Source organism: Chlorocebus sabaeus, chromosome 19 (genome assembly GCF_047675955.1).
Source record: "Chlorocebus sabaeus isolate Y175 chromosome 19, mChlSab1.0.hap1, whole genome shotgun sequence".
Classification (NCBI taxonomy): domain Eukaryota; kingdom Metazoa; phylum Chordata; class Mammalia; order Primates; family Cercopithecidae; genus Chlorocebus; species Chlorocebus sabaeus.
Window position 1 is genome coordinate 19,957 of NC_132922.1, and position 27,817 is coordinate 47,773.

General features: G+C 45.9%; 1 protein-coding gene across 12 annotated transcripts; it reads left to right on the top strand.

Moving 5' to 3' along the window:
- The first annotated feature begins 65 nt into the window (after positions 1–65).
- RABL2B (RAB, member of RAS oncogene family like 2B) lies at positions 66–14,374 on the top strand. 12 transcript variants are annotated; one of them, XM_038007215.2, is made up of 10 exons: positions 75–180; positions 447–695; positions 2,293–2,452; positions 5,336–5,365; positions 6,561–6,640; positions 7,503–7,582; positions 12,749–12,860; positions 13,208–13,305; positions 13,684–13,767; positions 13,934–14,374. In XM_038007215.2, the coding sequence occupies exons 3-10, from the start codon at positions 2,346–2,348 to the stop codon at positions 14,036–14,038; spliced, it is 696 nt and encodes a 231-aa protein (XP_037863143.1). In that variant the 5' UTR covers positions 75–180; positions 447–695; positions 2,293–2,345; the 3' UTR covers positions 14,039–14,374. The 12 variants fall into 12 exon arrangements, with proteins under 12 accessions (XP_037863144.1, XP_037863146.1, XP_007974476.1 ...); XM_038007214.2 differs by having other exon boundaries at positions 79–232; XM_038007217.2 differs by having other exon boundaries at positions 79–232; positions 13,211–13,305.
- The last annotated feature ends 13,443 nt before the right edge of the window (positions 14,375–27,817 follow it).

Here is a 27,817-nt window from a genome sequence, read left to right on the forward strand (position 1 = left end):
CCTTCAGGCCTTCGGTCGGGCAGCCTCCCTCGGGGTCCTTGCGTGGTTGCGTAGCAGCTGCGAGGACGCGGGCCGAACCGGAAGCAGAGTGCGCTGCAGCGCGAGCTGGGCCGGCTGGCGTGGTTTGAGACCGCGCCGAGTCCAGGCGGGCGGCAGGGCCCGAGGGGCCGCTGGCCGCGGGTAGGCGACCTGCAGCGTCCCTGGTCTCTCCAGCCCTCACTCGGGACCGCACGTGAGGGCAAATCCGCCCCAGTGGCTGGCTTAGCACGCAGGATCAGCCCCTCAGAGGCCGCCCTAGGGGTCTGGGCGGGAGGGCGTCCCGGTCGGGGGAAGGACGGAAAGGTGGCTTCGCGAGGCTGTTGTGGGGGGCGGGACGGGCAGCCTGGCGATGCCTGGACATGGTTGGTGCCCAAAAACATTTATCGAAAGATAGCTTGCCCACTTAGATCGCGAGGACAGCGACAACCAAGTCTTCGCCCGTAAGCGGTGGCTCACGACTGTAGTCCCAGGGATGCCGAGGAGGGAGGATCGTTTGAGTCCAGGAGTTGGGGGCTGCAGTGAGCCGTGATCGCGCCACTGCACTCCAGCCTGGGCGACAGAGTGAGACCCTGTCTCTAAACAAAAGAAAGAACCTCTTCAAGCGTGGAGCCGTGCAGCTGGATTTGGCTTTCTGTCGCTCTCTCTACAGCGTACAGGTGAAAGGGGGCAGACCCCTCACCATGCTTTCCAAGCATCTGCCACTTCCCAGGAATTGTGTCCCTGGATAAACAAGGCGAAGTCCCTGGCTGTGCAGAAGCAGTAGCTGTGTGGTGGCACAGTCAGGAAAACTCGGGGGCCCTGTTGGTATTTTCCACCCCTGACCCGTGTGCATACTTCTGTCGTAGCTCTTACCACAGTAGACTCTGCTATCATTGTGTCTTACATCCCCTGAACCCTGTGCAACGTCTGCTCATGGTGAATGCTCAGTAAGGTTCACCTATTGCTGCTATCTCGTCATCATATCATTTCTATGTGCCTACCTAGCTAAGAGTCTGGACTGTGATTACATTCTCAGGAATGTTTGCAAAGTCATATTTAGGTGTGAGGAGAGTAAAACAGAGCTAGAGATTATGTTGTACACAGCCTTTGGCACTGGATGCCTGGTGAATGTCTTGTGCAAATGGGTAATGTGAGGAGCAGCATTTGGGGTGCGCAGGACTTAAAGTATTTGTGTATAACGTGTTATTGATGCTTGTGTGTCATACTCTGCTACTCCAAGTCTAGTAGTCAATTGCATACCATATCTGAGTCCAGCACTGAGGGAAGCAGTCTAGATGGAGGTACAGCGGGGTATAATCAGCATTTAGGAGACACTTGAAACTAGTAAAGGTTGAAACACCACTGAAGAAGGGGGTTAGGGGAATTGCACGTGTTGAGAGAGGGAGAGGCAGGTACAGATTACAGTAGGATGGAAAATGAAGGGGAGGTAAGAGGCATGAAGAAGGCAAAGGATCACAAGTGTGGGTCAGGCATATTTGGCTGTGTGTCAGTGTCATTCAGTGGTGAGAGCTCAGGCTTTCTGGCAGACAGTGTCTCATGTCAACCATGTGACTGGGCACTGCTTTTTTGTGGTTTTTTTTTTTTTTTTTTTTTTTTTGGTCCCTGTTTTACAAGTAAGGAAACTTTTGTATGTTGAACTTGTAAATACAGGCTGGACACAGTGGCTCATGCCTGTAATCCCAGCACTTTGGGAGGCCGAAATGGGCAGATCACTTGAGGTCAGGAGTTCGAGACCAGCCTGGCCAACATAGTAAAACCCTGTCTCTACTAAAAATACAAAAATTAGTTGGGTGTGATGGGAGGTGCCTGTAATCCCAGCTACTGGGGAGGCTGAGGCAGGAGAATCACTCAAACCTAGTAGGCGGAGTTTGCAGTGAGCCAAGATCGCGCCACTGCACTCCAGCCTGAGTGATAGAGCAAGACTCCATCTCAGAAAAAAAAAAAAAAAAAAGAACTTGTAAATACAGAATACTGTCTCTCCAGGTGGTCGTGGGAGGTGTGACCTTAAGCATACCCACAATAGGAATATATCATAGGGAAAACCACTCTAAGAGAATCTTGTGGGTACAAGGTTACAACCCCAAGGCTCAGCATGTGGCAGGCAAGTTGGTGGTGATTGGAGAAGGGTGTGAGCATATTCTTGGACCCCTCTCTCATTGGCTCATTGTCTCTCCTGTCCAGGAAGAGGAGGAAATACATTTCGTTGAGGGGACTTATCTCTGACAACATCCTCTTGTTGATCTTCCCACATAGTGACAAGACCCTCCCCTCCCCTGGGCTGGACCCCTCTCTACAGCTAGGAGCCAATGGCAGAAGACAGAACCAAACCCAGTGAGCTGGACCAAGGGAAGTATGATGCTGATGACAACGTGAAGATCATCTGCCTGGGAGACAGCGCAGTGGGCAAATCCAAGTATGTTGAGAGATTAAGGAAGAAATGTCAGCCCCAGAGAGGGTCTGGGTAATTTAAAAAGTCCTCCAGAGGCAGAGGAGCATGACTTCTTGGGGCTGGTGAAGGAGCAGTCTTGGCTGGAGTCCAGATGTTCATGGAGGAACGAGGGGAATCACGAGACCAGTTGTGTGTGTTGGGTGGAGGGGGCAGGTCATAAGGACTGAGAAATTTGAGTGTTTCCTCTGAGCCCTGAGAGAACATGTGGAGCAACTAAGGACATTGTATGTGGTTTGTGGGCTGAGGGATGGCAAGGGCGGGGAGTGGGAATGGAAAGAGAAAAGTGACTATGCCACCATGACAGATTGGGTGAAGGTGGTGAAGATGCTTTCTTGGAGGGAGTCTCTGAGATAGAGAAAACTGGGTAGAACTGACGATTGACTATAATCATTGTGAAGATTGGCTTCTTCTTTTAATGAATTTCGGTGCCTACATGCCACCCGGAGAGGTGAAGGGAGGCTCTGCGGTGCTGGCAGCTTGTCTCCATGAGACATCCTATTTCTCACACCTACGACTGGTGAGGGCACATGTCCATTTCTGCCTTCATGGCATGAGGGTACACTTGCCCCAGCCCAGAGAACTGGTTATGCTTATTTCCCAAGTACTCCAGGCCCACCTTGTTTTCTACCTTCATTTTTATAAACATGTCCTTTGACTCAGGTAGCTGTGAATAGTTCTCTGGGGGCTTTGCTGGTTTTTAGGCCATCTCCATGAATTTGAATTCTTTCTCTCTCCCTCTCTCTCTCTCTCTTCCCCACCACACAATCACACACTGCAGATCTGGTTTAGTTTGTTTGTTTGTTTGTTTGTTTGTTTGTTTGTTTTGAGACGGAGTCTCGCCCTGTCCCCCAGGCTGGAGTGCAGTGGCGTGATCTCAGCTCACTGCAACCTCTGCCTCCTGGGTTCACGCCATTCTCATGCCTCAGCCTCCTGAGTAGCTGGGATTACAGGCGTGCGCCACCATGCCTAGCTAGTTGTTTTGTATTTTTAGCATAGGTTTTGCCATGTTGGCCAGGCTGGTCTGGAATTCCTAACCTCAAGCGATCTGTCTGCCTTGGCCTCCCAAAGTGCTGGGATTACAGGTGTGAGCCACCGCACCCGGCAAACAAGACGTGGCTTTCTGATTCCATCTTTAAGAGTAGTTAGGTCCACATGTGTTGTCTTTTTTCTTTGATAGCTGTATAACTTGGCCTTTAGGGTCTTCCATTCCTGTTAATAATTGCCTATCATCGTTGTGCAAAGAGGGCACAGGCACACACCCCCAACTAAGGCCACATGGTGTGAGTACAGAGTAGGGTGATGGGGGAAATTTGCAAGCAGAAAAGTCACAGCATGTGACTCCCTGGGTCCCAAGCTCTCATTATCCTGAGGGAGTTGTGCTTAGGCCAACAGTAACCAGTGCCTACTCTAAATATTTTTGGGAAAAGAAGACAGGGAACATCTGTGTATGTGACAGAGACAGAGGCAGCTTCCTAGAGCCTCCGAAGGTAGGCCTGCTCTGTTGTTGAGCTCAGGCCTGCCGAGCTGGTTCTCTGCTAAGCTGCAGAATGCTGGGAGGAAATGAGTCTCTGGGGCTTATTTTTTCTCCTTCATCCTGTCTTCCAGAGGCAACTTTTCCTTAAGAAAATCCCTCTGTGCCTGTGTTTTTATTCTTTCACTGCTTCTGCTTTGATGAGGCAAGTTTATGGATCTTTCCTCTTCCTCCTCCACTTCCTGAGCACGTGCCCTCTCAGGACAGTGTTCTGAGCTTGGGTCTTTTTCATTTACCATCTTAACCTCTGGCTGCGGAAATTTCTTTGTGTAATTTTCTATGTAATCTAAGAAGATGATGTGTTTTCTTTATAGTAAGGGTACTGTTTCTTTATAGTTATAAATAAAATCTACCCTCCTTTTACAATTGAAGCTGCAGCTTACAGTCAGAAGTATAAAATCATGGTTAGAGTGTACTACGCTGACAGACAGGCAAGCAGTGACCCTACAAAACTTGAGGGAAAAAATGTTGCTATGTAAAGAGAGTGGTCAGGGAAGGCCTAGTTGTAAAGGTGACATTGGGTCAAAGACTTGAAAAAAGCAAGGAGTAAGCCTTGCAGATATCTGGCAGGAATATTTCAACAACAAAAGGAGGAAATGGCCAGTGGCTAGAACAGAGGGAGAGAAAAAGAAATGGGAGAGTTTGAACTGAAGGAAATGGGGAACCACTGGATGGTTTTGCACAGAGGAGTGACAAAGTCTGCCTAATTTTTTAACAGAATAACTGACCACATTCAGAATAGATAGTCCTCTCAATAACCAATAGATCAAGCAGGTTCTCTTGTCTCAGCCTCTCGAGTAGCTGGGATTACAGGCATGTGCCACCATGCCTGGCTAATTTTTTGTATTTTTAGTGGGGACAAGGGCTTCACCATGTTGACCAGGCTGGTCTTGAACTCCTGACCTCAAGTGGTCCACCCGCCTTGGCCTCCCAAAGTGCTGGGATTACAGGCGTGAGCCACTGTGCCCGGCTGGGAAATGGCTTTTGAATGGAAGGCACAGCCTTGGCCTGGCCTCTGTTTCCCTGTGCATAACACAAGGGTAATTGTATGTGCAGCACTGTGCTGTGGTGAAAATAACAGATTTGAGAGCTTCACATGCGCTGGTGTGTGTACTCATAGTGACATGAGCTGTTTGGTTATGACGGGTTGGTAATGCTGATTCCCAGGTTCCAGACTTGACCCGGAAACTGTGTGACTGTGGAGCGAAAGGGGGAAACCACAGGTGGCTTCCAGGTTGTCAGCCTTAGGGTGATAAAGTTTCGGACAAGGGAGAGATGGAGACACCATCTGACCGCCTTGCCTGTTCTGCTTTCAGACTCATGGAGAGATTTCTCATGGATGGCTTGTATCCTTCAAGGTTTGAACTACCCCTTTTTCCTGTGGGTCTTCCCACACTCATGTATCAGTGCCCCACTGCCCACCACTTTGTAGCAGCAGCCCAGGAAGGAGGATTGGGTAAGTGAATGCACAGGTTTTGTTCCACACTTGTTTCTTGCCGGTTGATCCACATGGCATTGCACAATCAGTGCTGTGTATTTTGGAGCTTACTCATATTTGGATTTGTTTTATATAAAGAGGGCAGTAGAATGGCAAACAGCAAATGGTTTGGATCTAATCCCTGGATTCAAACCCCACCTCCTCCTCCTCCTTAGTAGCTTCTGACACTGGCCAACTCATTTAACCTCAAAGCTTGGGCCCCCTACTGTTGAAAAACATCTCTGATGTGAATGAACTTTGTAAAATAGGAGCTGCCAGCCCCACCTTCCTCCCATGAATTGTTATATTGAATAGGTTTGGAGTGAGTTCCTCCCTGCAACTGGGAGATTTTTAAACAGCTTCCCAAGTAGATCCACTGAAAACCACAGGTGAGAAGAGCCCCTGGAGCCTGCTGCTCCCTGTCCTATGCTCCGCACCCCAACGCTCAGTTGCCTTAAGATCTGAGTATGTGTTACTCCACCTTGTACCAAGTGCTTCTGCATACCCAACCCACCTGCAACATTTGGCTCTGCTTTTTACATTGTCCAGCTTCTTGCAGCCTCAGAAGGTGTTTATCCCCAGAGTTTAACCCTTTTTCTCAGGATTTCATACATAGGCAGACTCCAAATTGATAGACGGCTTGTCAGCTCTAAGGCTTGTGGGAGCTTTTGTCCCTGGAATGGTCATGTTGCTACCTAGGGTCAGGGTTTCCTTTCCAGCCTGCAAAAGCTCCATCAGTGATTGAGTTGGGGTTTCCACATTTGCATTTTCCAGCTGCATGATGCCCTTTATGACACTTGTCTGTGAATCCTGTTCTGCGTTTACCTCAGACTCCGATGACCAGAACACACTCCCATCTCCTCCCACCCCTCACTCTTCCATGGAGCTTGTACCAGTGATATGTGAAGCTGATCCTCTGTCTGCAACATTGGTTTGATTTAAAATCTCAGTAACTCCAAAGAGAAGAGGAGGGAGAGGATCCATTTCATCAAACCAAACACCCCTGCTCCCCACTCCTTCCTTACCTCCCCTTTTATTGATTTTGGTCCTTAACCTGAGTGCAGTCAGCCACAGCAGCTGTCCACGTACGCCCTGACCCTCTACAAGCACACAACCACGGTAGATGGCAAGACCATCCTTGTGGGTAAGTGGCACAGGGCCAAGCCATGCTGACCCTCAGGAAAGAGGAAATGGGAGACGAGGGGAGGTGAGGGAAGGTTCATAAGGAGAGAGTCCAGGGGGAGAAAATGAGACCCCAGGCAGGGATAAGGGGTGGTAGAGAGAACCCAGAGAATCAGGAGCCAGGAAGCCGTGGAGGGTGGAAGGAGGCACACAGGGGCCAAGTCCCAGCCCTCTGACCTGGCGTCCAGGGCGGCACCTGTGCAGGACAGGGTTCAGGAAAGGAGAAGTCAGGGGGCTGTACCCACCTCAGGGAAGAAGAACATGAGAGGTCTTCGACAAGGCAGTAGAGTTTGCCTAGCTTCAGGGGTTCTTATTCAGCCAGTTTAAAAAAGTAAATGTGGTCAGAACATTATCTACCACATCGGGCTTTGACCTTCCATCAGGTCATAATCTTCTCCTTGGCCAGGCCACACAGCCTGCCTGACTCTGTCTACCATCTGTGGTCAGTGCACGTGAGAAGTTGGACTAGTTTAGAACTTAGAGGACCCTGCATATCATGTGGGAAACAGGGGGAACCTATCTTCTCCCTCCTTGGGCTTCCAGTGTATGTTGTCCTTCCTCCTGGCCCCTAACCCATGGTCTTCCCATACAAACAGGTGAACACACACCTCTCTCATCACACTCAGGTACACTGTGTCGAAGACACACGTGTGGAGCTGTGTGGTCTGTTTCTCCCTGTGCTCCCCGTGTACACTCACACACGTGCTGTGGTTTGTGCTACATGTGTGTCGTATTTTAGTGACTTGCACAGAAATGTACCAGGCATGTGGGTCTCTGTGATCTCCAGCCCCCAACAGGCAGTCAGAGCTGTGTTCACATTGCAGACTTTTGGGACACAGCAGGCCAGGAGCGGTTCCAGAGCATGCATGCCTCCTACTACCACAAGGCCCACGCCTGCATCATGGTACGAGATGGGGTGGAGGTGGACAAAGGCACTGGGCAAGTCTGGCCTGAGGGGTGAGGGGCCTAGCAGCCCTGGGCCCTCTTAACCAAGTCTGGGTGTTGTGGGAGGCGGGGCTCAGGGTCACCCAGGGATGTTTCAAACCACACCTGCTCCCTAGAGCTTCTTAGTGAGAAGGTGCCAGGTGAGCTCTCTGGAGGTGGGGATGGGTGGAGAAAAGGTGGAACAGCAAGCTCAGGGCTTCACCATCAGGTATAGCATCCAAGAGGCAAACGTGTGCCTGAGACAGGGCCGCAGTCCCTCTGACGGACCCACCCTGTCAGACAAGCTCCCAAGGCCTCCCTCTACTGTTGCCTGCTGCTTTTCCCTAGGGGGCACATGCTGGGACTGAGTAGATGCTGTGGGTCCCAGAGAACCTCCTCTCTCAGGCCAGCCCCTTGCCTCCCTCCGAGCCTCCCATTTTGTTGCCTAGGACACAGTCCTTACGGTTCCACCCCGGTGGCCAGGGTGTGGTAAGTGCCTGAAATGCAGCCGAGGAAAGGGCTAAGAAAGGAAAAAGGAGCTCTGTAAACCTGTGTCCTATAGAAGTTCCTACCCGTGAATTCCCTGGCTTGGTTCTCAGGCCACCACTTTTAGATGCTGAAAAGGAGCATGTTTTTCTTTTGAGCCACTTAAAAAACATTTTCATGGCTCGGCATGGTGGCTCATGCCTGTAATCCCAGCACTTTGGGAGGCCAAGGTGGGTGGATCACCTGAGGTCAGCAGTTTGAGACCAGCCTGGCCAACATGGTAAAACCCCATCTCTACTAAAAATACAAAAAATTAGCCGGGCATGGTGGTAGGCGCCTGTAATCCCAGCTACTTGGGAGGCTGAGGCACGAGAATCACTTGAACCCAAGAGGCAGAGGTTGCAGTGAGCCGGATCGCGCCATTGCACTCCAGCCTGGGCAACAAGAGCAAAACTCCATCAAAAAAAAAAAAAAAAAACCACATTTTCGTGAACATCAGCCATCTACAATGCAGGAAGTAATAGACTAGTCTTCTGAATTATTAACCTAGCAATTGTCACCAAGTGAAAACCTTAGTCACTAAAATTTCTTGGAATAGCATTCAAGGTCTTGCTTTAACACAAAACCCCAAAACTTGGTGGTACAAAACAACCATTTTCTGATGGATCGGGGATCCATAATGTCTGAAGTCTCAGCTAAGAAGACTCCAAGGCTGGGTTCCAGGCTGGAACTGCCTGGGGCATCTCCCCACGCACACAGTGGTACTTGGCTGGACCACCAGCAGGTTCTGCTCCCCATGTTTCTTCGCAGTTTATCAGTTGGGCCGATTTGGGCTTGCTCACAGAGTGTCAGCCAAGATCCCAAGATCAAGCATCCAAAGAGAACCTGGTGGGACTTGTATTTCCTTTCATAGCCTAGCCCTGGAAGTTATGTGGCATCTCTCTGGCCATAGTCACAGAGGGAAGAAACAGATGGCATTTCTCAGTGGGGAATCAGAGTCACATGATTAAAACAACACATGGGATAGACAGGTTGCCACCATTGTTGGCATATATTAATAAAGTCTGCCATGGCACTCCATAGCATTTAGATACCCACCTTTCTAGCCCTACCTCCCACCTACTGATTGTCTATAAGTATGCACGGCCTTACCTTGGCACTGAGAGGGATGCATGGCTGAGCAGGTGTCATCTCATCTGTAAGAAGCAATAGCAGAGGGAATCCAGAAGGAGCTGCTCTGTTCTGCTCATTGTCACCTGCTCCTCTGCACACCTTCCTTCATGCTCTTCCCTCAGCCTCTCCCCAGCTCATACCCCTTTACTTGAAACTCTGCTCATTTTTCAGGCCCTGCTTAAATGCCATCACCTCCATGCAGCCTCTTCTGATGTTTGTCATTAGAATTGTTCTTTCCTGTGTGCACCACTGATCACTTCCACAACGTGGATTCTGTCTGTGATGCACATGTGCAGGATGCCAGGAGTGCCACGGCAGAAAGACACAATGCTGCCCCCAGGAACTTACTGACTGGTGGGCACGGTACAGATACCAGGGGTGAAGACAGTGAGGATTCTTCCCTTCTGACCCTTTGCAGATGGTAAAGGAAGGAGCTCATCACCTGATTTCCCCCACTGCCCCTTAAGAACAAAATCCCTTGAAACATTCCAAAAGCTTTAACTCTGATAACTGTTAAGGTACTAAACAAGAGGATAATGGGGTAAGGCAAATGGGGCCAGTGTAGTGCAGAGGTCTGACCCTCAAGAACAGAGGAGCTTGGTCCTAGCCAGTTTGGTTTCGGGCCTACTCTGGCATTTGGTATTTTGAGCTCACCTCTCTTTTTCTCTTGGAGTGACTGCTTCCTGCATCTGATACATCTCCATGGGCTCCCCTCAGACCCTCTTCTGAAGGCCTGGGGTGTCTCTCCTGCCACCATGCCTGTGTCTGCAGGTGCCTGCCACCAGCCCCAGTCTGCTGCACGGGCCCTGGCGGGTAGAAAGCACTCACCTTCTGACCACACGGGGAGCTGAGGGTCAGAGACGGAGCCAAGGCTCGACCCTCCACCTTGAAACCTTGAGATGGGGATGCTGCTCATTCTAGCCAGCTCCTCCTCGGCTCTCCAAACAAGGAAAGGGTGCTCAGGAAACCAGACCTGGACAAAAGGCATCTGAGCCTGGTGTGAGGCAGATTCCGGAAGTTTCGTTACAGACATCCTTTATAAGGAGTCTTCCTCGGGCATTCAAGACAACCTGGTGATTCATTGACATTGGCCTGTGAAAGAGAATCCACATAGACTTCCTGCCACCTCTTGAGGTGTGACAGCTGCTGACCCTCCCACCACCACACAGGGCGAGCCCCTAGCCCTGAGCTTGAACCATGTTCCTTGCACAAATAGCTGGGTGATTTAGAATTGAGGTCAGCTGTGCCAGCAGTTACAGGGTGGTGGTTGTAACTTTCATCCACTGACTGTTGTACTAGGGCAGTTCGGGCTCGACACTTGGTAGGAGCTCCTGTGAAGGCCACAAAGGCTCACTGTAGCAGCAGCTCAGTTGTCGTTCAGAGTTCTGCCCTTAGAGCTGGTTTACAGTGCTCATCCTTCTTGCTGATATTTTAAATTAGGTAAAAACAGGCTGGGCATGGTGACTCATGCCTTTAATCCCAGCACTTTGGGAGGCTGAGGCGGGCAGATCACCTGAAGTCAGGAGTTCGAGACCAGCCTGACCAACATGGTGAAACCCCGTCTCTACTAAAAATACAAAAATTAGCTGGCGTGGTGGTGCGCACCTGTAATCCAGCTACTCAGGAGGCTGAGACGGGAGAATCGCTTGAACCCAGGAGGTGGAGGTTGCAGTGAGCCAAGACAGCACCACTGCACTCCAGCCTGGGCAACAGAGCAAGACTCCATCTCAAAATAAATAAATAAATAAAAATAGGTAAAAACAATAAATTATAAAAACATAATACAATTATGAACTACAAATAATAAAACATAAAAATTTTAAAAAGTTTAAAGAGGCCAGTCACAGTGGCTTATGCCTGTAATCCCAGAAATTTTGGGAGGCCGAAGCAGGAGGGTCACTTGAGCCCGGGAGTTCAAGACCAGCCTGGTTAATATAATGAGACCTCATCTCTACAAAAAATATACAAAATTCGCCAGGCATGGTGGCATGTGCCTGTAGTTCCAGCTACTCAGGAGGCTCACCCAAGCCCAGGGAGTCTAGGGGGCAGTAAGCCAAGATTGTGCCACTGCATTCCAGCCTGGGAGACAGAGTAAGACCCTGTCAAAAAACAAAAACAAAAAGCAGAAAGAACAAAGAAGTAAACAGAAGCTTAAAATTAAAAGTAAATCAGCCAGGTGCAGCAGCTCATGCCTGTAATCCCAGTACTTTGGGAGGCCTAGGCAGGCAGATCATTTGAGGTCAAGAGTTCAAGACCAGCCTGCCCAACATGGCGAAACCCTGTCTCTACTAAAAACATAAAAATTAGCCAGACATGGTGGCGCACGCCTGTAGTCCCAGCTACTGAGGAGGCTGAGACAAGAGAATCACTTGAACACAGAAGTCAAAGGTTGCAGTGAGCTGAGATTATGCCACCACACTCCAGCCTGGATAACAGAGTGAGACTCCATCTAAAAGAAAAAAAAGAAATCAAGGCCTGTTGTGGTGGCTAACACCTGTAACCCCAGCACCTTTAGAGACCCAGGTAGGAGGATCCCTTGAGGCCAAGAGTTTGAGATGAGCCTGGGCAACGTCGGGAGAGCCTGCCTCTACAAAAAAAATAATTTAAGAACTAATGGGTGCATGATACTTGGGAGGCTGAAGTAGGAGGATCCCTTGAGCTGAGGAGTTTTGAGGTTGCAGTGAGCTGTGATTGAGCCACTGCATTCTAGCCTGGGTGACAGAGGGAAACCCTGTCTCTAAAAAGTAAAAAATAAAAGTAAATCAATAGTAACTAAAGTAAAACTCTAGAAATATTTACAGTTACTACAGAGGAACTTTAAAACAGTTTAAGCAATAAATATAAAAGTAGACTAAAAAACACGGAAGTTTACAATTTCTAACAGACTATCAATTGGCAAATTGATTCAATTTATGATTGTTAAAACAGGTGAATAAGATTAGATGACAAGATAACAAAAAATGAATCTGTTATTTATTTATTTTCAGACGGAGTTTTGCTCTTGTTGCCCAGGCCAGAGTGTAATGGCATGATCTGGGCTCACTGCAACCTCCGTCTCCCTAGTTCAAGCAATTCTCCTGCCTCAGCCTCCCAAGTAGCTGAGATTACAGGCATGCGCCACCGCACCCAGCTAACTTTTTGCATTTTTAGTAGAGACAGAGTTTCACCATGTTGGCCAGGCTGGTCTCGAACTCCTGACCTCAGGTGATCAGCCCGCCTCAACCTCCCAAAGCGCTGGGTTTACAGATGTGAGCCACCACACCGAGCCAATAATAAGATTTTTAAAAACATTTTTGCAACTGCAGACCCCAGGGGGCTTCCCCGAGAAAGGACAGCCTCTGTGGTCAGAGAGGCTGCAATTCAGAGCATTCCCACAGACAACGCCATGTGCTCATGCTCACCTGCTTAGGTGTGTGAGTGAGTCACCTGGAGATGCGGCGCAGAAACATTCACACCTGAGCTATCTTTCCTCCCTTGCCCTTTGCAGGTGTTTGATGTACAGAGGAAAGTCACCTATAAGAACCTGAGCACCTGGTACATGGAGCTTCGGGAGTTCAGGCCAGAGATCCCATGCATCGTGGTGGCCAATAAAATTGATGGTGGGGCCATCCCTGCACCTGGGTGTTAGCAATTCACTGGGGACCCACCACCACACGTTTCCTCCCCCATTCCTAGGGCAGGCAGCCTTCAGTGATTGTTCCTCCCTCCCACGATAAGATATGACCCTTGGTTACTTGCATTCTTCCCACCTTATAAAGAAGCCAGCTAAGCCAGCCTGCCCTCTTCCCAAGACACAGATCCCTATTACCTGAACTCTTTCTAGGTCATGTTTCCTAATCATCCCTGTCTATCCCACTTTCTGGAATGAAGGCCTCCAGTGGCCCACCCTCCAAACCCTCTTCCCTTCCCTTGACAGACAGACCAATGTCCTACCTTCTCTCTACAGCAGACATAAACGCGACCCAAAAAAGCTTCAATTTTGCCAAGAAGTTCTCCCTGCCCCTGTATTTCGTCTCAGCTGCTGATGGTACCAATGTTGTCAAGGTATGGTCGACTGCAGAGGTAGCTAGCAAGGTCAGGGTGCTAGGTGGTAAAGGGAAGCTGTGAAGAGAAGGGCTTACTGCAGGTGTGATGGAGAGAATGGGAACAGTGCATGGGCATGGGTGGCAGGGAGGGGAGAAGCTGATGGGCCTGGACTTGATGAGGCAGAAGTCCATGGACCATACATAGGTCAGGGTGACGGGGAGAGGCAAATGGAAGGGTGAGGTTGCTGATTTTAGGAATGGAGTATTGTGTAGTCTCACAGTGGGGCCAGTGGGGTGAACTGGGCAGAGTCCAAGGCACTCCCATCCACCATCTCTACCTAACCCCCACCTCTTCAGTGATGCAATTTGATTAGCTGTGTCTCTACCTCACCCGCAGCTCTTCAATGATGCAATTCGATTAGCTGTGTCTTACAAACAGAACTCCCAGGACTTCATGGATGAGATTTTTCAGGAGCTCGAGGTAGGTCAGGCCCCCATTTCGGGTGGGATGGAAGAAACGCCTTCTCTTCAGGGATAGGGACTACAATGCCGTAGAGTGGCTCTCGCCTAACTTTGCCCCACTAAATGTCTCAGAGCTGCGGCCGAGCAAATGTAGGGCCAGGCCTCACCTGCAACCTTGTTCACAGAACTTCAAGTTGGAACAGGAAGAGGAGAATGTGCCAGACCAGGAGCAGAAGCAGAACAGCAGCATCGAGACCCCATCAGAGGAGGCGGCCTCTCCCCACAGCTGAGGGGCTGGGGCTAGGGGTGGGTGGAGCCTTTTTAAAATACCCTTCCCTTCAACAGCTCTCCAGCTCTGAATGGAGGAAATCTCTAGGCCATCCCCTCTTCTACCTCCTGCAACCCATCCATCCTATTAGCCTCCCACATTCAAGGCCCTTAATGCAGGGATGAGGTCAGCACCAGCAAACTCTGGACTGGTGGAAGAACTCCTCACCAGATCTCCTTGAAGCAGAATTAGGGATCAGTATCATTAACACCTTCCCCACCCACTCCCCCCAGGCGGGCAGTGAAGAGAATCAGAAAACGTGATTATGTGTCACTTTAATAAAGGAAATTTAGGTGTTTTTTGTTTTTTTGTTTGTGTTTTTTTCCTTTCCAAAGCTCACCTCAGGGACAATTCCTTGTGCTTCTGCCAAGGTAATGATTAACCCCCACCCACAGCTGAATCTGTGAGACCCCATTCTTTCCCTATGTGGTCTCCCATCTTTTTTCCTCTTCATTCTCCCAATCATCTGGTTGGTTGGTTTGTTCCTTTGGAGACAGAGTCTCGCTCAGAGTTGCCAGGCTGGAGTTCTGTGGCGCAGTCTCAGCTCACTGCAACCTCTGACTCCCTGGTTCAAATGAATCTCCTGCCTCAGCCTCCCCAGTAGCTTGGCATCACCACACCCAGCTAATTTTTGTATTTTTAGTAGAGACGGGATTTCACCATGTTGCCCAGGATGGTCTTGATCTCCTGGCGTGATCTGCCTGCCTCAGCCTCCCAAAGTGCTGGGATTACAGGCGTGAGCCACTGCGCCTGACCCCAGTCATCTGTTTTTAAACAAATATTTTTGAGCAGATAGCTATTCATTCCAGATTTCTGTGTACCCACGCTGTTTCAGGAGCTCTTCTAGGTAAAGCTGAGATCACAGGAACATTCGAGTTAAGTAAAAGCAGGTGACAGGCTTAGCTATAGTTAGGAATACACAAGCTTTGTTGGTAAAATCCAGAGTCCTTACAGCCACACCACAAGGTACATCCATTGAACTATAAGAAGCGCTTCCTTTAAAGTTCCTATTTCAGCATAAAGAGGCTGTACTTTTTTTTTTTTTTTTTTTTTTTTTTGAGGAATAGTTTTTACCTCGTGCCTCCTGTGGGAGGCCGAGGACTGCAAGAAGAGAACTAGCAGATACGCCTGTTCACCCCTCTCTGGTACTTGTGGCTTGCTAGTATGTTGTTATTATAATCACATTGTTTGCATTGTGTTTATTAATAGGGTTTTGTTTTTATTGTTTCCTTTTTTACAGTAAAGGCTGAATTACATAACATTGAGTAAATGTATGTGCTTTGTGGCTCCGAAGTGTGCACTGAGCAAAAAGACAAAAGAATCTGCAAATCATCACCCTTATCAATGAGGGGTGGCTGCCTTGACCTGTTGCAGGGTAGCCCATGTTTACTCTCAATTCACTATCATGGAGGCCATTTCAGTGGAATTTAGTGTTTTCAAAAGAACTGAATTACCTGTTAATTTGGGAGCTCAAGAACAAGCACATTTCCCCTTTAAATCAGCAATACTTAGATGTTCAATGTAAGATGTTTGACATGACCAGGGGTTCCCAGGAATGTATGCCCTGATGAGGTAGAACTTAAAAAAATTTAGTTACTGTAAATGACCAGTAAGTATTTAGAAAAAAAATACAACAGCCTTGCTGAGATAGAATTTACATACTATAGGCCGGGCGCGGTGGCTCAACCCTGTAATCCCAGCACTTTGGGAGGCCGAGACGGGCGGATCACGAGGTCAGGAGATCGAGACCATCTTGGCTAACACGGTGAAACCCTGTCTCTACTAAAAAATACAAAAAACTAGCCGGGCGAGGTGGCGGGCGCCTGTAGTCCCAGCTACTCCGGAGGCTGAGGCAGGAGAATGGCGTAAACCCGGGAAGCGGAGCTTGCAGTGAGCTGAGATCCGGCCACTGCACTCCAGCCTGGGCGACAGAGCGAGACTCCGTCTCAAAAAAAAAAAAAAAAAAAAAAAGAATTTACATACTATAAAGTTCACCATCATATTGGTTTTATGTGACTATTTTGTATCAGGTTCCTTAGAAGCTGACCCTGAGAAGGCCATTGTTCAAATGATTTATTAGGGTCATTCTCAGAAGAGTGAGGCGGGCAGGAGGCAAGAAGCTCAGCAAGGTTGTGGTCTCAGCTGGAGGCCGGCTTCACCACCCCACCCCATCCCAGGGCAAATTGCCCTACAGAGTTAGTCCTACCTCAAGACCGGGGGCCTTTTGTACCCTTCAGCCAAGGATGTGAGGTGGAAGGGGGCCTTCTGTTTCAGTAAGGTCAATTCTCTGGGGAAAAGGGCAACTGTGTGCTTCCTTCATCAACACTTAAAGCAATTGGAGGATGAATGTTTAGGCAGGGTGCCAGCAACATCCACAGGCCAGATCCACCTGTTTCTTAAAGTTCATTCCATCCAGGTAGAGCTGCTCCATGGTTCTAACTGGTCACCAGTCCTGGGGGATGTACAAGAGAAGGGTCAATGGGAAAGGATAAACCATAGCCCCTACTATTGTAGTTGGACCCCATGCAGAGACTGATACTTGTCACCTCTCATCTTCTGGCTAGCACTTTTGCTGGTCTAGGTTGTTTGCCTGGTGGGTTGATCCTGCTGCTCTTGTCTAAGGGGGTCTGAGCCCCTGCTTACTATGCCTTTATGAGGCAGTGGTTGTTACACTTACATAGTTATAGCTAGACATGTAAGTACCAAGAGATAGCACGAACCACCTGAGTACCAAATACATTGCTCCCTCCTGTTATTATCTGGCAACATCCTTTCTTCCTAATGATGGTTAGAGACAATCACCTCTTTCCAGAATGCTAACTCTGCTTGCCAGTTTACAAGCGCATGGACTGTCTAGGAAGCAGCCATAGCTTTGTGTTTAGTGAAGCTCTTACTGTATCACTTGGTGGAAATGCCTCCCCTACTCCCCACACTGCCACTCACAGAGACCAAGACTTCAGCTCACAGAGCCTAAAGCTGTAGACAGGAAGCACAGATTCCCCAGGTGTGTCGCTGGGAGTGCTAGTGAGCGGGGCGCTCCTATGTCCACCCCTTGGTTACTAGACATGTTGGGGACATAAAACCATATGATGAATATTAAGTTGTGTATCACATCATGAAGGACCCCATCCTTACAGGGTATCATCTCCAAGATCGACATCTCCACTATCCACAAAGACAGGAAAGACTCAGAAGTGGAGTGACATCAGGAAAACGGCAGAGTAGACAGCTCCAAACTCCTGTCCCTCTACACACATTGAGAAAAAGCAGCAGAAACTTTGCCAGAACTCTGGAAAATAGTAAAAGACTTACATCAGTCAGGAAAGCACTGAAATGAGGAAGGGCAACTGAAAAGTGACAGAACAGTTGTGTGGCATTTTCACTTGCCCTTGCCCCACCCCTTCGTCAGCTTAATGGCTATCTTGAAGACAGTAGTCCACTTTCCCAATTTAGGACCCAGGTCCCAGGTTCCAGAGCGAGCAAGGCAGACCTTATTCACAAATGACTGCGTTTGTCTATTCTAACTGGTCAGAAACTATCTGAAAGACTAAAATGAGGCATTTGTCTGTTTTGCCCAAGTCTGAATCCACTCAAGGTAGAAAAATGGCAGGCATTGCTTGAAAACATTCTGAGTTGACCAAAAAACCCACAGTTCCCTGGGACAAAAAGTTGTGGTTCAGACATATAACAGATTACATAAAGCCTGGGAGGAAAATCTGGGAAAGTTTCTGTGGGAAATTAGGGCATTCAAAAAATACTTGTGTATACTGGGCATTTCAAATGTCATGCACATACCCAGGGCAGGTCACGCATTCAGGAAAGATCTGAGAAGACCCTAAGCTTTTTCCTTTCGAAGATCTCTAGGACCAGGATTATCAAGAAGTGAATGCTAAGACAGAGTTGTTAATATCCTGGTTAGGTGTTGAAGGAATGCCCCAGCACAAATTCAATCTGCAAAGATTGAAAGAGATACTTAAAAAAATTTTTTTTTCTACCACGGATGAATACATAAAGAAAATGTGGCATGTACATACAATGGAACATCATTCAGCCTTTTTAAAAAAGGAAATCCTGGCCAGGTGCGGTGGCTCACGCCTGTAATCACAGCACTTTGGGAGGCCGAGGCCGGCGGATCAAGAGGTCAGGAGATTGAGACCATCCTGGCTACAGTGAAACCCCATCTCTACTAAAAATAGAAAAGAAAAATTAGCCAGGCGTGGTGGCGGCTCCTGTAGTCTCAGCTACTCAGGAGGCTGAGGCAGGAGAATGGCACGAACCCGGGAGGTGGAGCTTGCAGTGAGCCCAGATCAGTGCCACTGTACTCCAACCTGGGTGACAGAGTGAGACTCAGTCTCAATAAATAAAATAAAATAAAATAAAATAAAATAAATAAAGAAAATCCTTCCATTTGCAGCAACTATACTAAGTTAAAGAAGCCAGACACAGTAGGACAAATACTACGTGATCTCACTTATGTAAGGCATCTAAAATATTCAAACTGAGAAGCAGAGTGTAGAATGGTGGTTGCCAAGGGCTAGGGGGAGGAAGAAACAAGCAGGCATTGCTCATCGGGTGCAAAGCTTCATTTATGCCGGAGGGATAAGTCCTAGAGACCTCCTGTACAGCACAGTGACTATAGTTAACAACACTATATTATATACTTAAACATTTACTGAAAATAGATGTTATGTTAAGTGTCCTTATCACAAAACATAAGAATTAGAAATGAAGAGAGAGGGAGCAAACTTTTTGAACTGATGAATATGTTTATGGCATTGATTGTGGTGACGTTTTTATGGGTATATACTTATTTCAAACTCATCAAGTTGTGTACCTTAAATATGTATATCGATAAAATGGTTTTAAAAAATACATGAAGCAAATGCACATTTCTCCAAAGAAAACATACAAATGGCCGATAAGTGCATGAAAAGATGCCCAACATCATTAGTCGCGAGGGAAATGCAAATCAAACGAGAACGAGATGCCACTTGCTGATAATGAAAAAGATAATAGCAAGTGTTAATGAGGCCATGGAGAAATCGGAACCTTATACACTGCTGGGAAGGAAGTAAAATGGTGCAGGCACTTTGGAAAACAGTTTGGCAGTCCTGGAACGGTGAAACATCAAGTTAACCATATGATCCTGCAAATCTACTCCCAGGGTATACACTCAAGAGAAACGAGAAGACGTGCTCACAGAAAAGCTTGTGTATGAGTGGGCATAGCAGCACTATCCATAACAACTAAAAAGTTGGAAACAGTCCAAATATCCATAAAATGTGGTATATCCACACAATGAAATATTACTCAGAAATACAAACAAACGAAGTGCTAATACATGCTACAACATGGATGAAACTGAAAAAAAAATATGCTGAATGAAAGAAGCCACATATAAAGCACCACGGGTTGTGCGATTTCATTAATATGAAATGTCCAGAATAGGCAAATCTACAGCCAGAAAGATTACAGACAAAAATAATAGATTCGTGGTTGTTTAGGGTCGGGGGTTGCGGGTGAAATTGGGAAGGAATTTGGTGGGGGCCAGGAAGTTAAGAGTACAGATTTTCTTTTTCAAGTAATGAGAATACTTTGAAATTAATTGTGAGTGAGCGCGGTGGCTCACGCCTGTAATCTCAGCATTTTGGGAGACCAAGGTGGGCAGATCACTTGAGGTCAGGAGTTCAAGACCAGCATGGCCAACATGGCCAAACCCCGTATTTACTAAAAGCCCAAAAATTAGCTGGGTGTAGCGGCTCATGACTGTAGTCTCAGTTACTCGGGAGGCTGAGATGAAAGGATCGCTTGAGCCCAAAAGTCCAAAGCTACAGTAAACTATGATTGCACCACTTTACTCCAGCCTGGATGACAGAATGAGACCCTGCCTCTAAATAAAATAAATACATAAATAAATAAGAGAAATCCAGCAGCATATTAAAAGGATAATACACATGACTAAAGTGGAGTTTATCCCAGGAGTGCAGTGTCAGTTAGACATTTAAAAATTATTTAATGGGGCTGGGCTCGGTGGCTCACGCCTGTAATCTCAGCACTTTGGGAGGTCGAGGCAGGCGGATCACGAGGTCAGGAGTTCAAGACCAGCCTGGCCAACATGGTGAAACCCCATCTCTACTAAAAATACAAAAAATGAACCAGGCATGGTGGCACATACCTGTAGTCCTAGCTACTCAGGAGGCTGAAACAGGAGAATCACTTGAACCCACGACGGGGAGGTTGCAGTGAGCTGAGATCACACGCCACTGCACTCCAGCCTAAACGACAGTGCAAGATTCCATCTAAAAAATAATAATAATAATTGAAAGCAAGAAAAGGATAAACTAAATCTTGCGGTACTGGATAAGAGGCGAAAGAATTATTGTGACCTCTCGTTTAGCTTTATATATATATAAAATGGATAGATACGAAAACAATAATAGATACAGGTATATACATGGGTTAGTATACAACATATATTACCTAACTGTTTCATCCAGCTTTGAGGGCTTAGAAGTAACACATCTCAGTATTGACAAGCACACCCAGTGTCCAGATCTTAGTCTCTAAAAAAACACTTTCCAATGAAAGACCCAGGTTACTTTAGAGAAATGGTGGATTCCAGGGTTGAAGCAGGAGAAATGCAAAATGAGCCTCTAGCATCTTATTATATCAGAAAGTAAGGATGTGCTCAAAAAACAAAATGAAGTCAGGTGCAATGGCTCACACCTGTAATCCCAGCACTTTGGAAGGCCAAGGTAGGAGGATTGCTTCAGGCCAGGAGTTCAAGACCAGCGTGGGCTGTAACATAGCAAGAACGTATCTCCATAAAATAAAAATAAATTAGTAATAATTTTTTTAATTTAAAAAATGATGGAGGCATGTCAAAGGAACTCAAGAGCCTACGTGAAAGGGCTCACAGTGGGCAAAGCTGGAAAAATGTGAGCAACAAATTATATAATGTCATATTGGTTTATAGTCCACTGCATAAAATAAATACACATTAGGGCTCTATACTAATATAATGAATAGATGAATAATAGAGACAAATCTTTCATACAAAAAAATTAAAAATACTATGTGTAACTCCTGCCATCTGCAGGGGGTGGAACCAACACCCCCAACCACCATCACTACAGAGAGTGGGCTGGACTGAGTGGCCCACTTCTGAAGAAGCACTTATGGAGAGCGAGCAGCAGTGAAACCCGGAGAACACTGCCCTGACCAAGGGACCAAGGTTAGTGTCATCACTGTTGTCATATGTATGTTGTAGACTCCTGATAGGATGTGATGAGGATAATCTGTCTCTTTGACACTCTTTCCCAAAACTCATAATCCCAATATAATCATGAGAAAAATATTACGCAAATTCAAATGGAGGGGACATTCTACAAAATAACTAACTATCCCTCAAAATTGTCAAGGTCATATAAGAGCAAAGAAAGACTGAGAAATAGTCTCAAACGAAAGGAGTAAATTGTAACAATCTGTGACAACTATAAATCTAAAGTTGTTCTAAAATAGTTTATTTAATACACCGGATTAACAAAGTAAAACAGGAAAATTGCATGATCATCTCAATAAATGTATGACAAGCTGGCAAAATTCAACACTCATTACTGTGTAAAAAATAAAAATATAAACCTCTTAGCAAAAATATAAACCTTTATATTTTTCTTAAAGAAGAAAATATCCTCAGCCTAATAAATGGTATTTGTGAAAAACCCACAGTTAACATCACACTTAATGGCAACAGACTGAAGTTTTCATGCTTAAGCTCAGGAACAAGATAAGAATATCCACTCTCACCACTTTCATTCAGCATTGTACTGGAGGTTCTGGCTAGTGAAATAAGGCAAGAAAAACAAATAAGGGCTTTCAGATAGAAAAACATAAATAAGGTTGGGCACGGTGGCTCACACCTGTCATCCCAGTACTTTGGGAGGCCAAGGCAGGTGGTTTACCTGAGGTCAGGAGTTCCAGACCAGCCTGGCTAACATGGTGAAACCCCGTCTCTACTAAAAATACAGAAATTAGCCAGGTGTGATGGTGTGTGCCTGTAATCCCAGCTACTTGGGAGGCTGAGGCAGGAGAATCACTTGAACCCGGGAGGCAGAGGCTGCAGTGGGCCAAGATTGTGCCACTGCACTCCAGCCTGGAAGACAGAGTGAGATTCCATCTCAAAAATAAATAAATAGATAAATAACACTGTCTTTATTCACAGAAGGCTTGATTGTCTATGTCGAAATCCAGTGGCAGCTACAAAGAGAGCACCAGAATTAATAAATGAACTTGGCAAGGTTTCAAGATACATGGTAACCACACAAAAATCAATTGTATTTCTGTATACTGGCAATCAACAATGGAGTATCAGAATATGAAATATTTAGAAATAATTTTGACAAAATATGTGAAAAACCTGCACATTCAAAATTACAAAACATTGCTGAGAGAAATTGAAGCAGCCCTAAAGAAATGAATAGATATACTGAGTTCATAATTCAGAGGACACAGTATTGTTAGGGTGTCATGTCTTCCCAAATTGATCTGCAAATTCAACATAATCACAATGAAAACATTAGCAGATTCTTTTCAACTGGCAAGCAAAAATTGTATATATTTATGATATACAACATGATGTTTTGATACATGTATATATTGTGGAATGGCTAAATCAAGTTATTTAACATTATCTCACATAATTACCATTTTCTTTGTAGTTAGAACACTTAAAATCCACTCTTTGGTCAATTTTTATGTGTACAATATATTGTTATTAACTATAGTCACCATGATGTGTAATTACATGATGTGTAATATATGTCTTGAACTTACTAATCCTGAATAACTGAAATTTTGTGTCCTTTGACCAAAGTCTCCCCAATCTTCCCACCCCCCAGCCTCTGGAAACCACCCTTTTACTCTGTTTCTATGACTTAGACTTTACTACACGCCACATATAAGTGACATCATGCAGTATGTATCATTCTGTGTCCGGCTTATTTCACTCAGTGTCCTCCAGTTCATCCATATTGTCACAAATAGTAAAATCTCCTTTTTGATGGCTACATAGTATTCCGTTGTGTATATACATCACATTTTCTTGATCCATTCATTTTGTTGATGTATGCTTAGGTTGATTCCATATCTTAGCTATTAACAGTGCTGCAATGAACATGGGAATGCAAATATTTCTTTAACATACTGATTTCATGTTGAAATCTATAGTCCTTTAGATGTATACGCAGTAGTGTGATTGCTGAATCTCAGCAGAATTTTTTTTCTTTTTTGAGACAGAGTCTCACTCTGCTGTCCAGGCTGGAGTGCAGTGGTGCAATCTCGGCTCACTGCAAGCTCCGCCTCCCGGGTTCACGCCATTCTCCTGCCTCAGCCTCCTGAGAAGCTGTGATTACAGGCATGCACCACCAAGCCTGGCTAATTTTTGTATTTTTAGTAGAGACAGGGTTTCACCTTGTTAGCCAGGATGGTCTCGATCTCCTGACCTCATGATCCACCCGCCTCGGCCTCCCAAAGTGCTGGAATTACAGGTATGAACCACTGCGCCCAGCCAGAATTTTTACTGTAGAAATCAAGAGACTGATGCTAAAATTCATATGGAAATGCAAAGGACCTAAACTTGCCGAAACAGCTTTAAGAAAGCACAAAAGTTGGAAGATGTAGACTACCTGATTTCCAGACTTACTGTAAACCCATTTGCAGTAAGACGGTGTGGTATTGGTTTCAAGATAAACAAATACATAAAAGGAACAAAATAGCTCAAAAGCAGAGCCAGACATATATGAACAACTGATTTTCTTCAGAGGTACAAAGGCATTTCAGTGGAGAAAGGAGAATCTTTGAACATATAGTGCTGGAGCCATTGGACATCATATACCAAAGAATTTTCAGCCGGGCGTAGTGGCTCATGCCTGTAATCTCCAGCACTCTGGGAGGCTGAGATAGGAAGATTTACCTGAGGTCAGGATTTCAAGACCAGCCTAGCCAACATGGTGAAACCCTATCTCTACTAAAAATACAAAAACAAAAAAATATATAGCCAGGCGTGGTGGTGCATGCCTGTAATCACAGCTACTTGGGAGGTTGAGGCGGAGGTTGCAGTAAACCGAGATTGTGCCACTGCACTCCAGCCTGGGCAACAAGAGTGAAGCTCTGTCTCAGGAAAAAAAAAAATTTTTCAATCCACGTTCATACCAAATACAAAAATTAACTCAAAATGGATCATAAACCTAAGTGAAAAACCTAAAATTCTAACATTTCTAGAATAAAACATAAAATAACATTTCTGTGACCTCAGGTTAAGCAAAAATCTCTTAGATCATACACCAAAATCATGATCCATGATTTCAAGATACATGATAACCACACAAAAATCAATTGTATTTCTGTATACTAGCAGTCAACAATTGAGTATCAGAATATGAAATACTTATAAATAATTCTGACAAAACATGTGAAAAACTTGCACACTCAAAACTATAAAACATTGCTGAGAGAATTGAAGAAGTCCTAAATAAATGAATAGATATGCCGAATAACATACAATAGATGTAAACAATAAATTGATTAGTTGTACTCCCTTAAAGTTTAAAACTGTTGTGCTCCAAAAGACACTGTTTAGAGAATTAAAAAGCAAGCCTTTGACTTGGAGAAGATATTTACAATGCATACAACTGACAAAGAGGCCGGGCGCGGTGGCTCACGCCTGTAATCCCAGCACTTTGGGAGGCCGAGGCGGGCGGATCACAAGGTCAGGAGATCGAGACCATGGTGAAACCCCGTCTCTACTAAAAAATAGAAAAAAATTAGCCGGGTGCAGTGGCGGGCGCCTGTAGTCCCAGCTACTCGGGAGGCTGAGGTAGGAGAATGGCGTGAACCCGGGAGGCGGAGCTTGCAGTGAGCTGAGATCCGGCCACTGCACTCCAGCCTGGGCGACAGAGCGAGACTCCGTCTCAAAAAAAAAAATAAAAAAATAAAAAATAATAAAATAAAAACAACTGACAAAGAACTTACATTCAGCATATAAAAAGAACTCTCAAAACTCTATAAAAAGATGACAACTGAAGTTTTTAAATAGGCAAAAGATTTGAACAGACACTTCCCCAAAGAAGATGGATGGATGACAACGAGCACATGAAATAATATGCTTGACATCACCAGCCATTAAGCAAACGCGAATTAAAACCACAATGAAATATTGTCACACACCTACCAGAATGACTAAAATTAAAAAGACTGACCATACCAAGTGTTGTCAAGGCTGTGGAAGAGTCAGAACTCTCATATACTGCAGGTGGGACTGCGAAATGTTGCAATCACTTTGAAAAAACACTCTGGAAGTTTTTTAAAAAGTGCTTTTTAACATATACCTACCAAATGGCCCAGCCATCCCTCACATACATGGTTAGCCAAGAGATATGAGCGTGTACGCCCACACAAGTGCTGGTATTTGAGTGCACATAGCTGCTTCATTTGGAATAACCCAGACTGGAAACAACCCAATGTCCGTCGGTGGGTAGACAGGAAAACAAACTGTGGTATAGCTGTGTGATGAAATACTCAGCAACGGAAAGAATAAATCACTGATACACAAAGTGAATCTCAAAATGATTATGCTGAGCGAAAGAAGACAGATTTTAAAAAGGGCTTGCTATTGGGTTTCATTTATGTAAAATTATGAGAAAAGCAAATTGATAGTGAGACAAAGCAGATCAGACATTGCCTGGGGCAGGAGAGGGGACCAGCCGGAAGGATTGTAAAGTACCGCAAGGAAACTTGAGGGAGTGATGGACGTGTTCACTCTCTGGGTTCTGGTGATTGCTTCAGGGATGCATTCGTATGTCAAAACTTACACCTATCAAATGATCCAGCCATTCCACCCCTAAGTATTTACCCGAGAGACATGAAAGCACATGTCCATGCAAAAACCCATGTATAGTGTTCAGAACTAGATCACTGATGATTCTTTACCAAGAATGGAGTTTCTGGAGTAAACTCCATTAAGTTAACTTCTGTTTCTTGGTCAGTTTTCTACGTATTAAAGATGAATCATTTTCATTTTTTCACATTTCCATTGTAAATTTTCTAAGATTGGATTCACCAGAACGTTTTCCCTTGCAAATATTGTAAGATTTCATATATTGATGAGATACACAACGAGGACCTCTGCCTCTGTATGTGTCAGTATTGTGCATGATCCCTGCCACGCCCACTGTTCTGGCATCAGAGTCTTGCCCTGTAGAGTTTAGCCACTGTCAAACCATTTTCTTTTATTGTTGCTTTTCTTTTATTGCTGCTATCAATAAGCTTCATTATGAATTTGGTTTTTACAAATACTTTTCATTGGCTTAGGCGTCCCATGAGAAAACAGTGAGCACACCTCTCAGATGTCCAGGTGGGCACACCCCTCAGATGTCTAGTTTTAGTTTGTCACACAGCTGGTCATTCTTCCCTGTTTCTCCTGTCACTATGCGCAGGAGACGCCTGCTTCAGGATCTGAAAGTTTAAGGGTAAAACTACCCATAGGAACATGAAGGCAGATCAAAGAGTGTCAATTTTAAAAATGAAAATTGGGGCCAGGCACGGTGGCTCAAGCCTGTAATCTCAGCACTTTGGGAGGCCGAGACGGGTGGATCACGAGGTCAGGAGATAGAGACCATCCTGGCTAACACGGTGAAACCCCGTCTCTACTAAAAAATACAAAAAACTAGCCGGGCGAGGTGGCGGGCGCCTGTAGTCCCAGCTACTCCGGAGGCTGAGGCAGGAGAATGGCGTGAACCCGGGAGGCGGAGCTTGCAGTGAGCTGAGGTCTGGCCACTGCACTCCAGCCTGGGCGACAGAGCGAGACTCGTCTCAAAAAAAAAAAAAAAGAAAAGAAAATTGGAACATCTATTACATTGGTAAAGATAGACATGTTTGACAAGAACAGTGTTGACTTAGATGTAGGGAAATGGACACTCTCATGCACCACAGAAGGCTAAACATTCCTCCCTAGGAAAGAACTGTGGCACTTTGTCTTATAAGTAACCCTATTGTGGAAGATCAATGTAGAGACATAAGATGGGCCTGTACACACTAACATAGAAATATCTCTATATTTGCTAAATGGAAAAGCAAGTCATAGAGCAGTACGAATGTTGAAAAAGCAGGAGATTATGTGACCTGTCACCGTATTAATGTGCGTGTGAAGTTTCCAGGAATCACGGCTTGAATTCTCCATCCAGTCTATGGTCTCCCATAGAGTGTTCCTTGAGAGTAGGCCCTGTCTCTCCAGGGAGATCCAGATGTCAGCTATAGGTGATAGACCCAGGGTAAGATTTTCTCCGTCACTGGGGAGAGAAGGAACTAAGGACAAGGAGCATTTATGGGGAGACAGAATCAAGAAAATCAACTCTGGATCCCAGAAAGCTCAGAAGAGAAACAGTGAAGTCTCTGGGGTAGAAGAAAGCTGCTGCTGCTGTAGCTCAACCCCAACTTGTCCAAAACCCCTTCGTGACCGCAGCCAGCACACCTTGCCCCATACATCTATGTGCAAACCCACCTGGCTCTGTGTCTGGCTCAGGGTCACTGAGGGTGAATTCCAAGCTGCTGCTGTTACGGCTTCTGCACAGGGCCTTGCATTTTGTATGCTTAATATTTAGAGAATGTCAAGTGTCTGGCACCAGGGTACAAAGATCATACACCCAGTAGGAAGATTAAGAAACTGGCTTCAGGAGAGAGAGCCTAA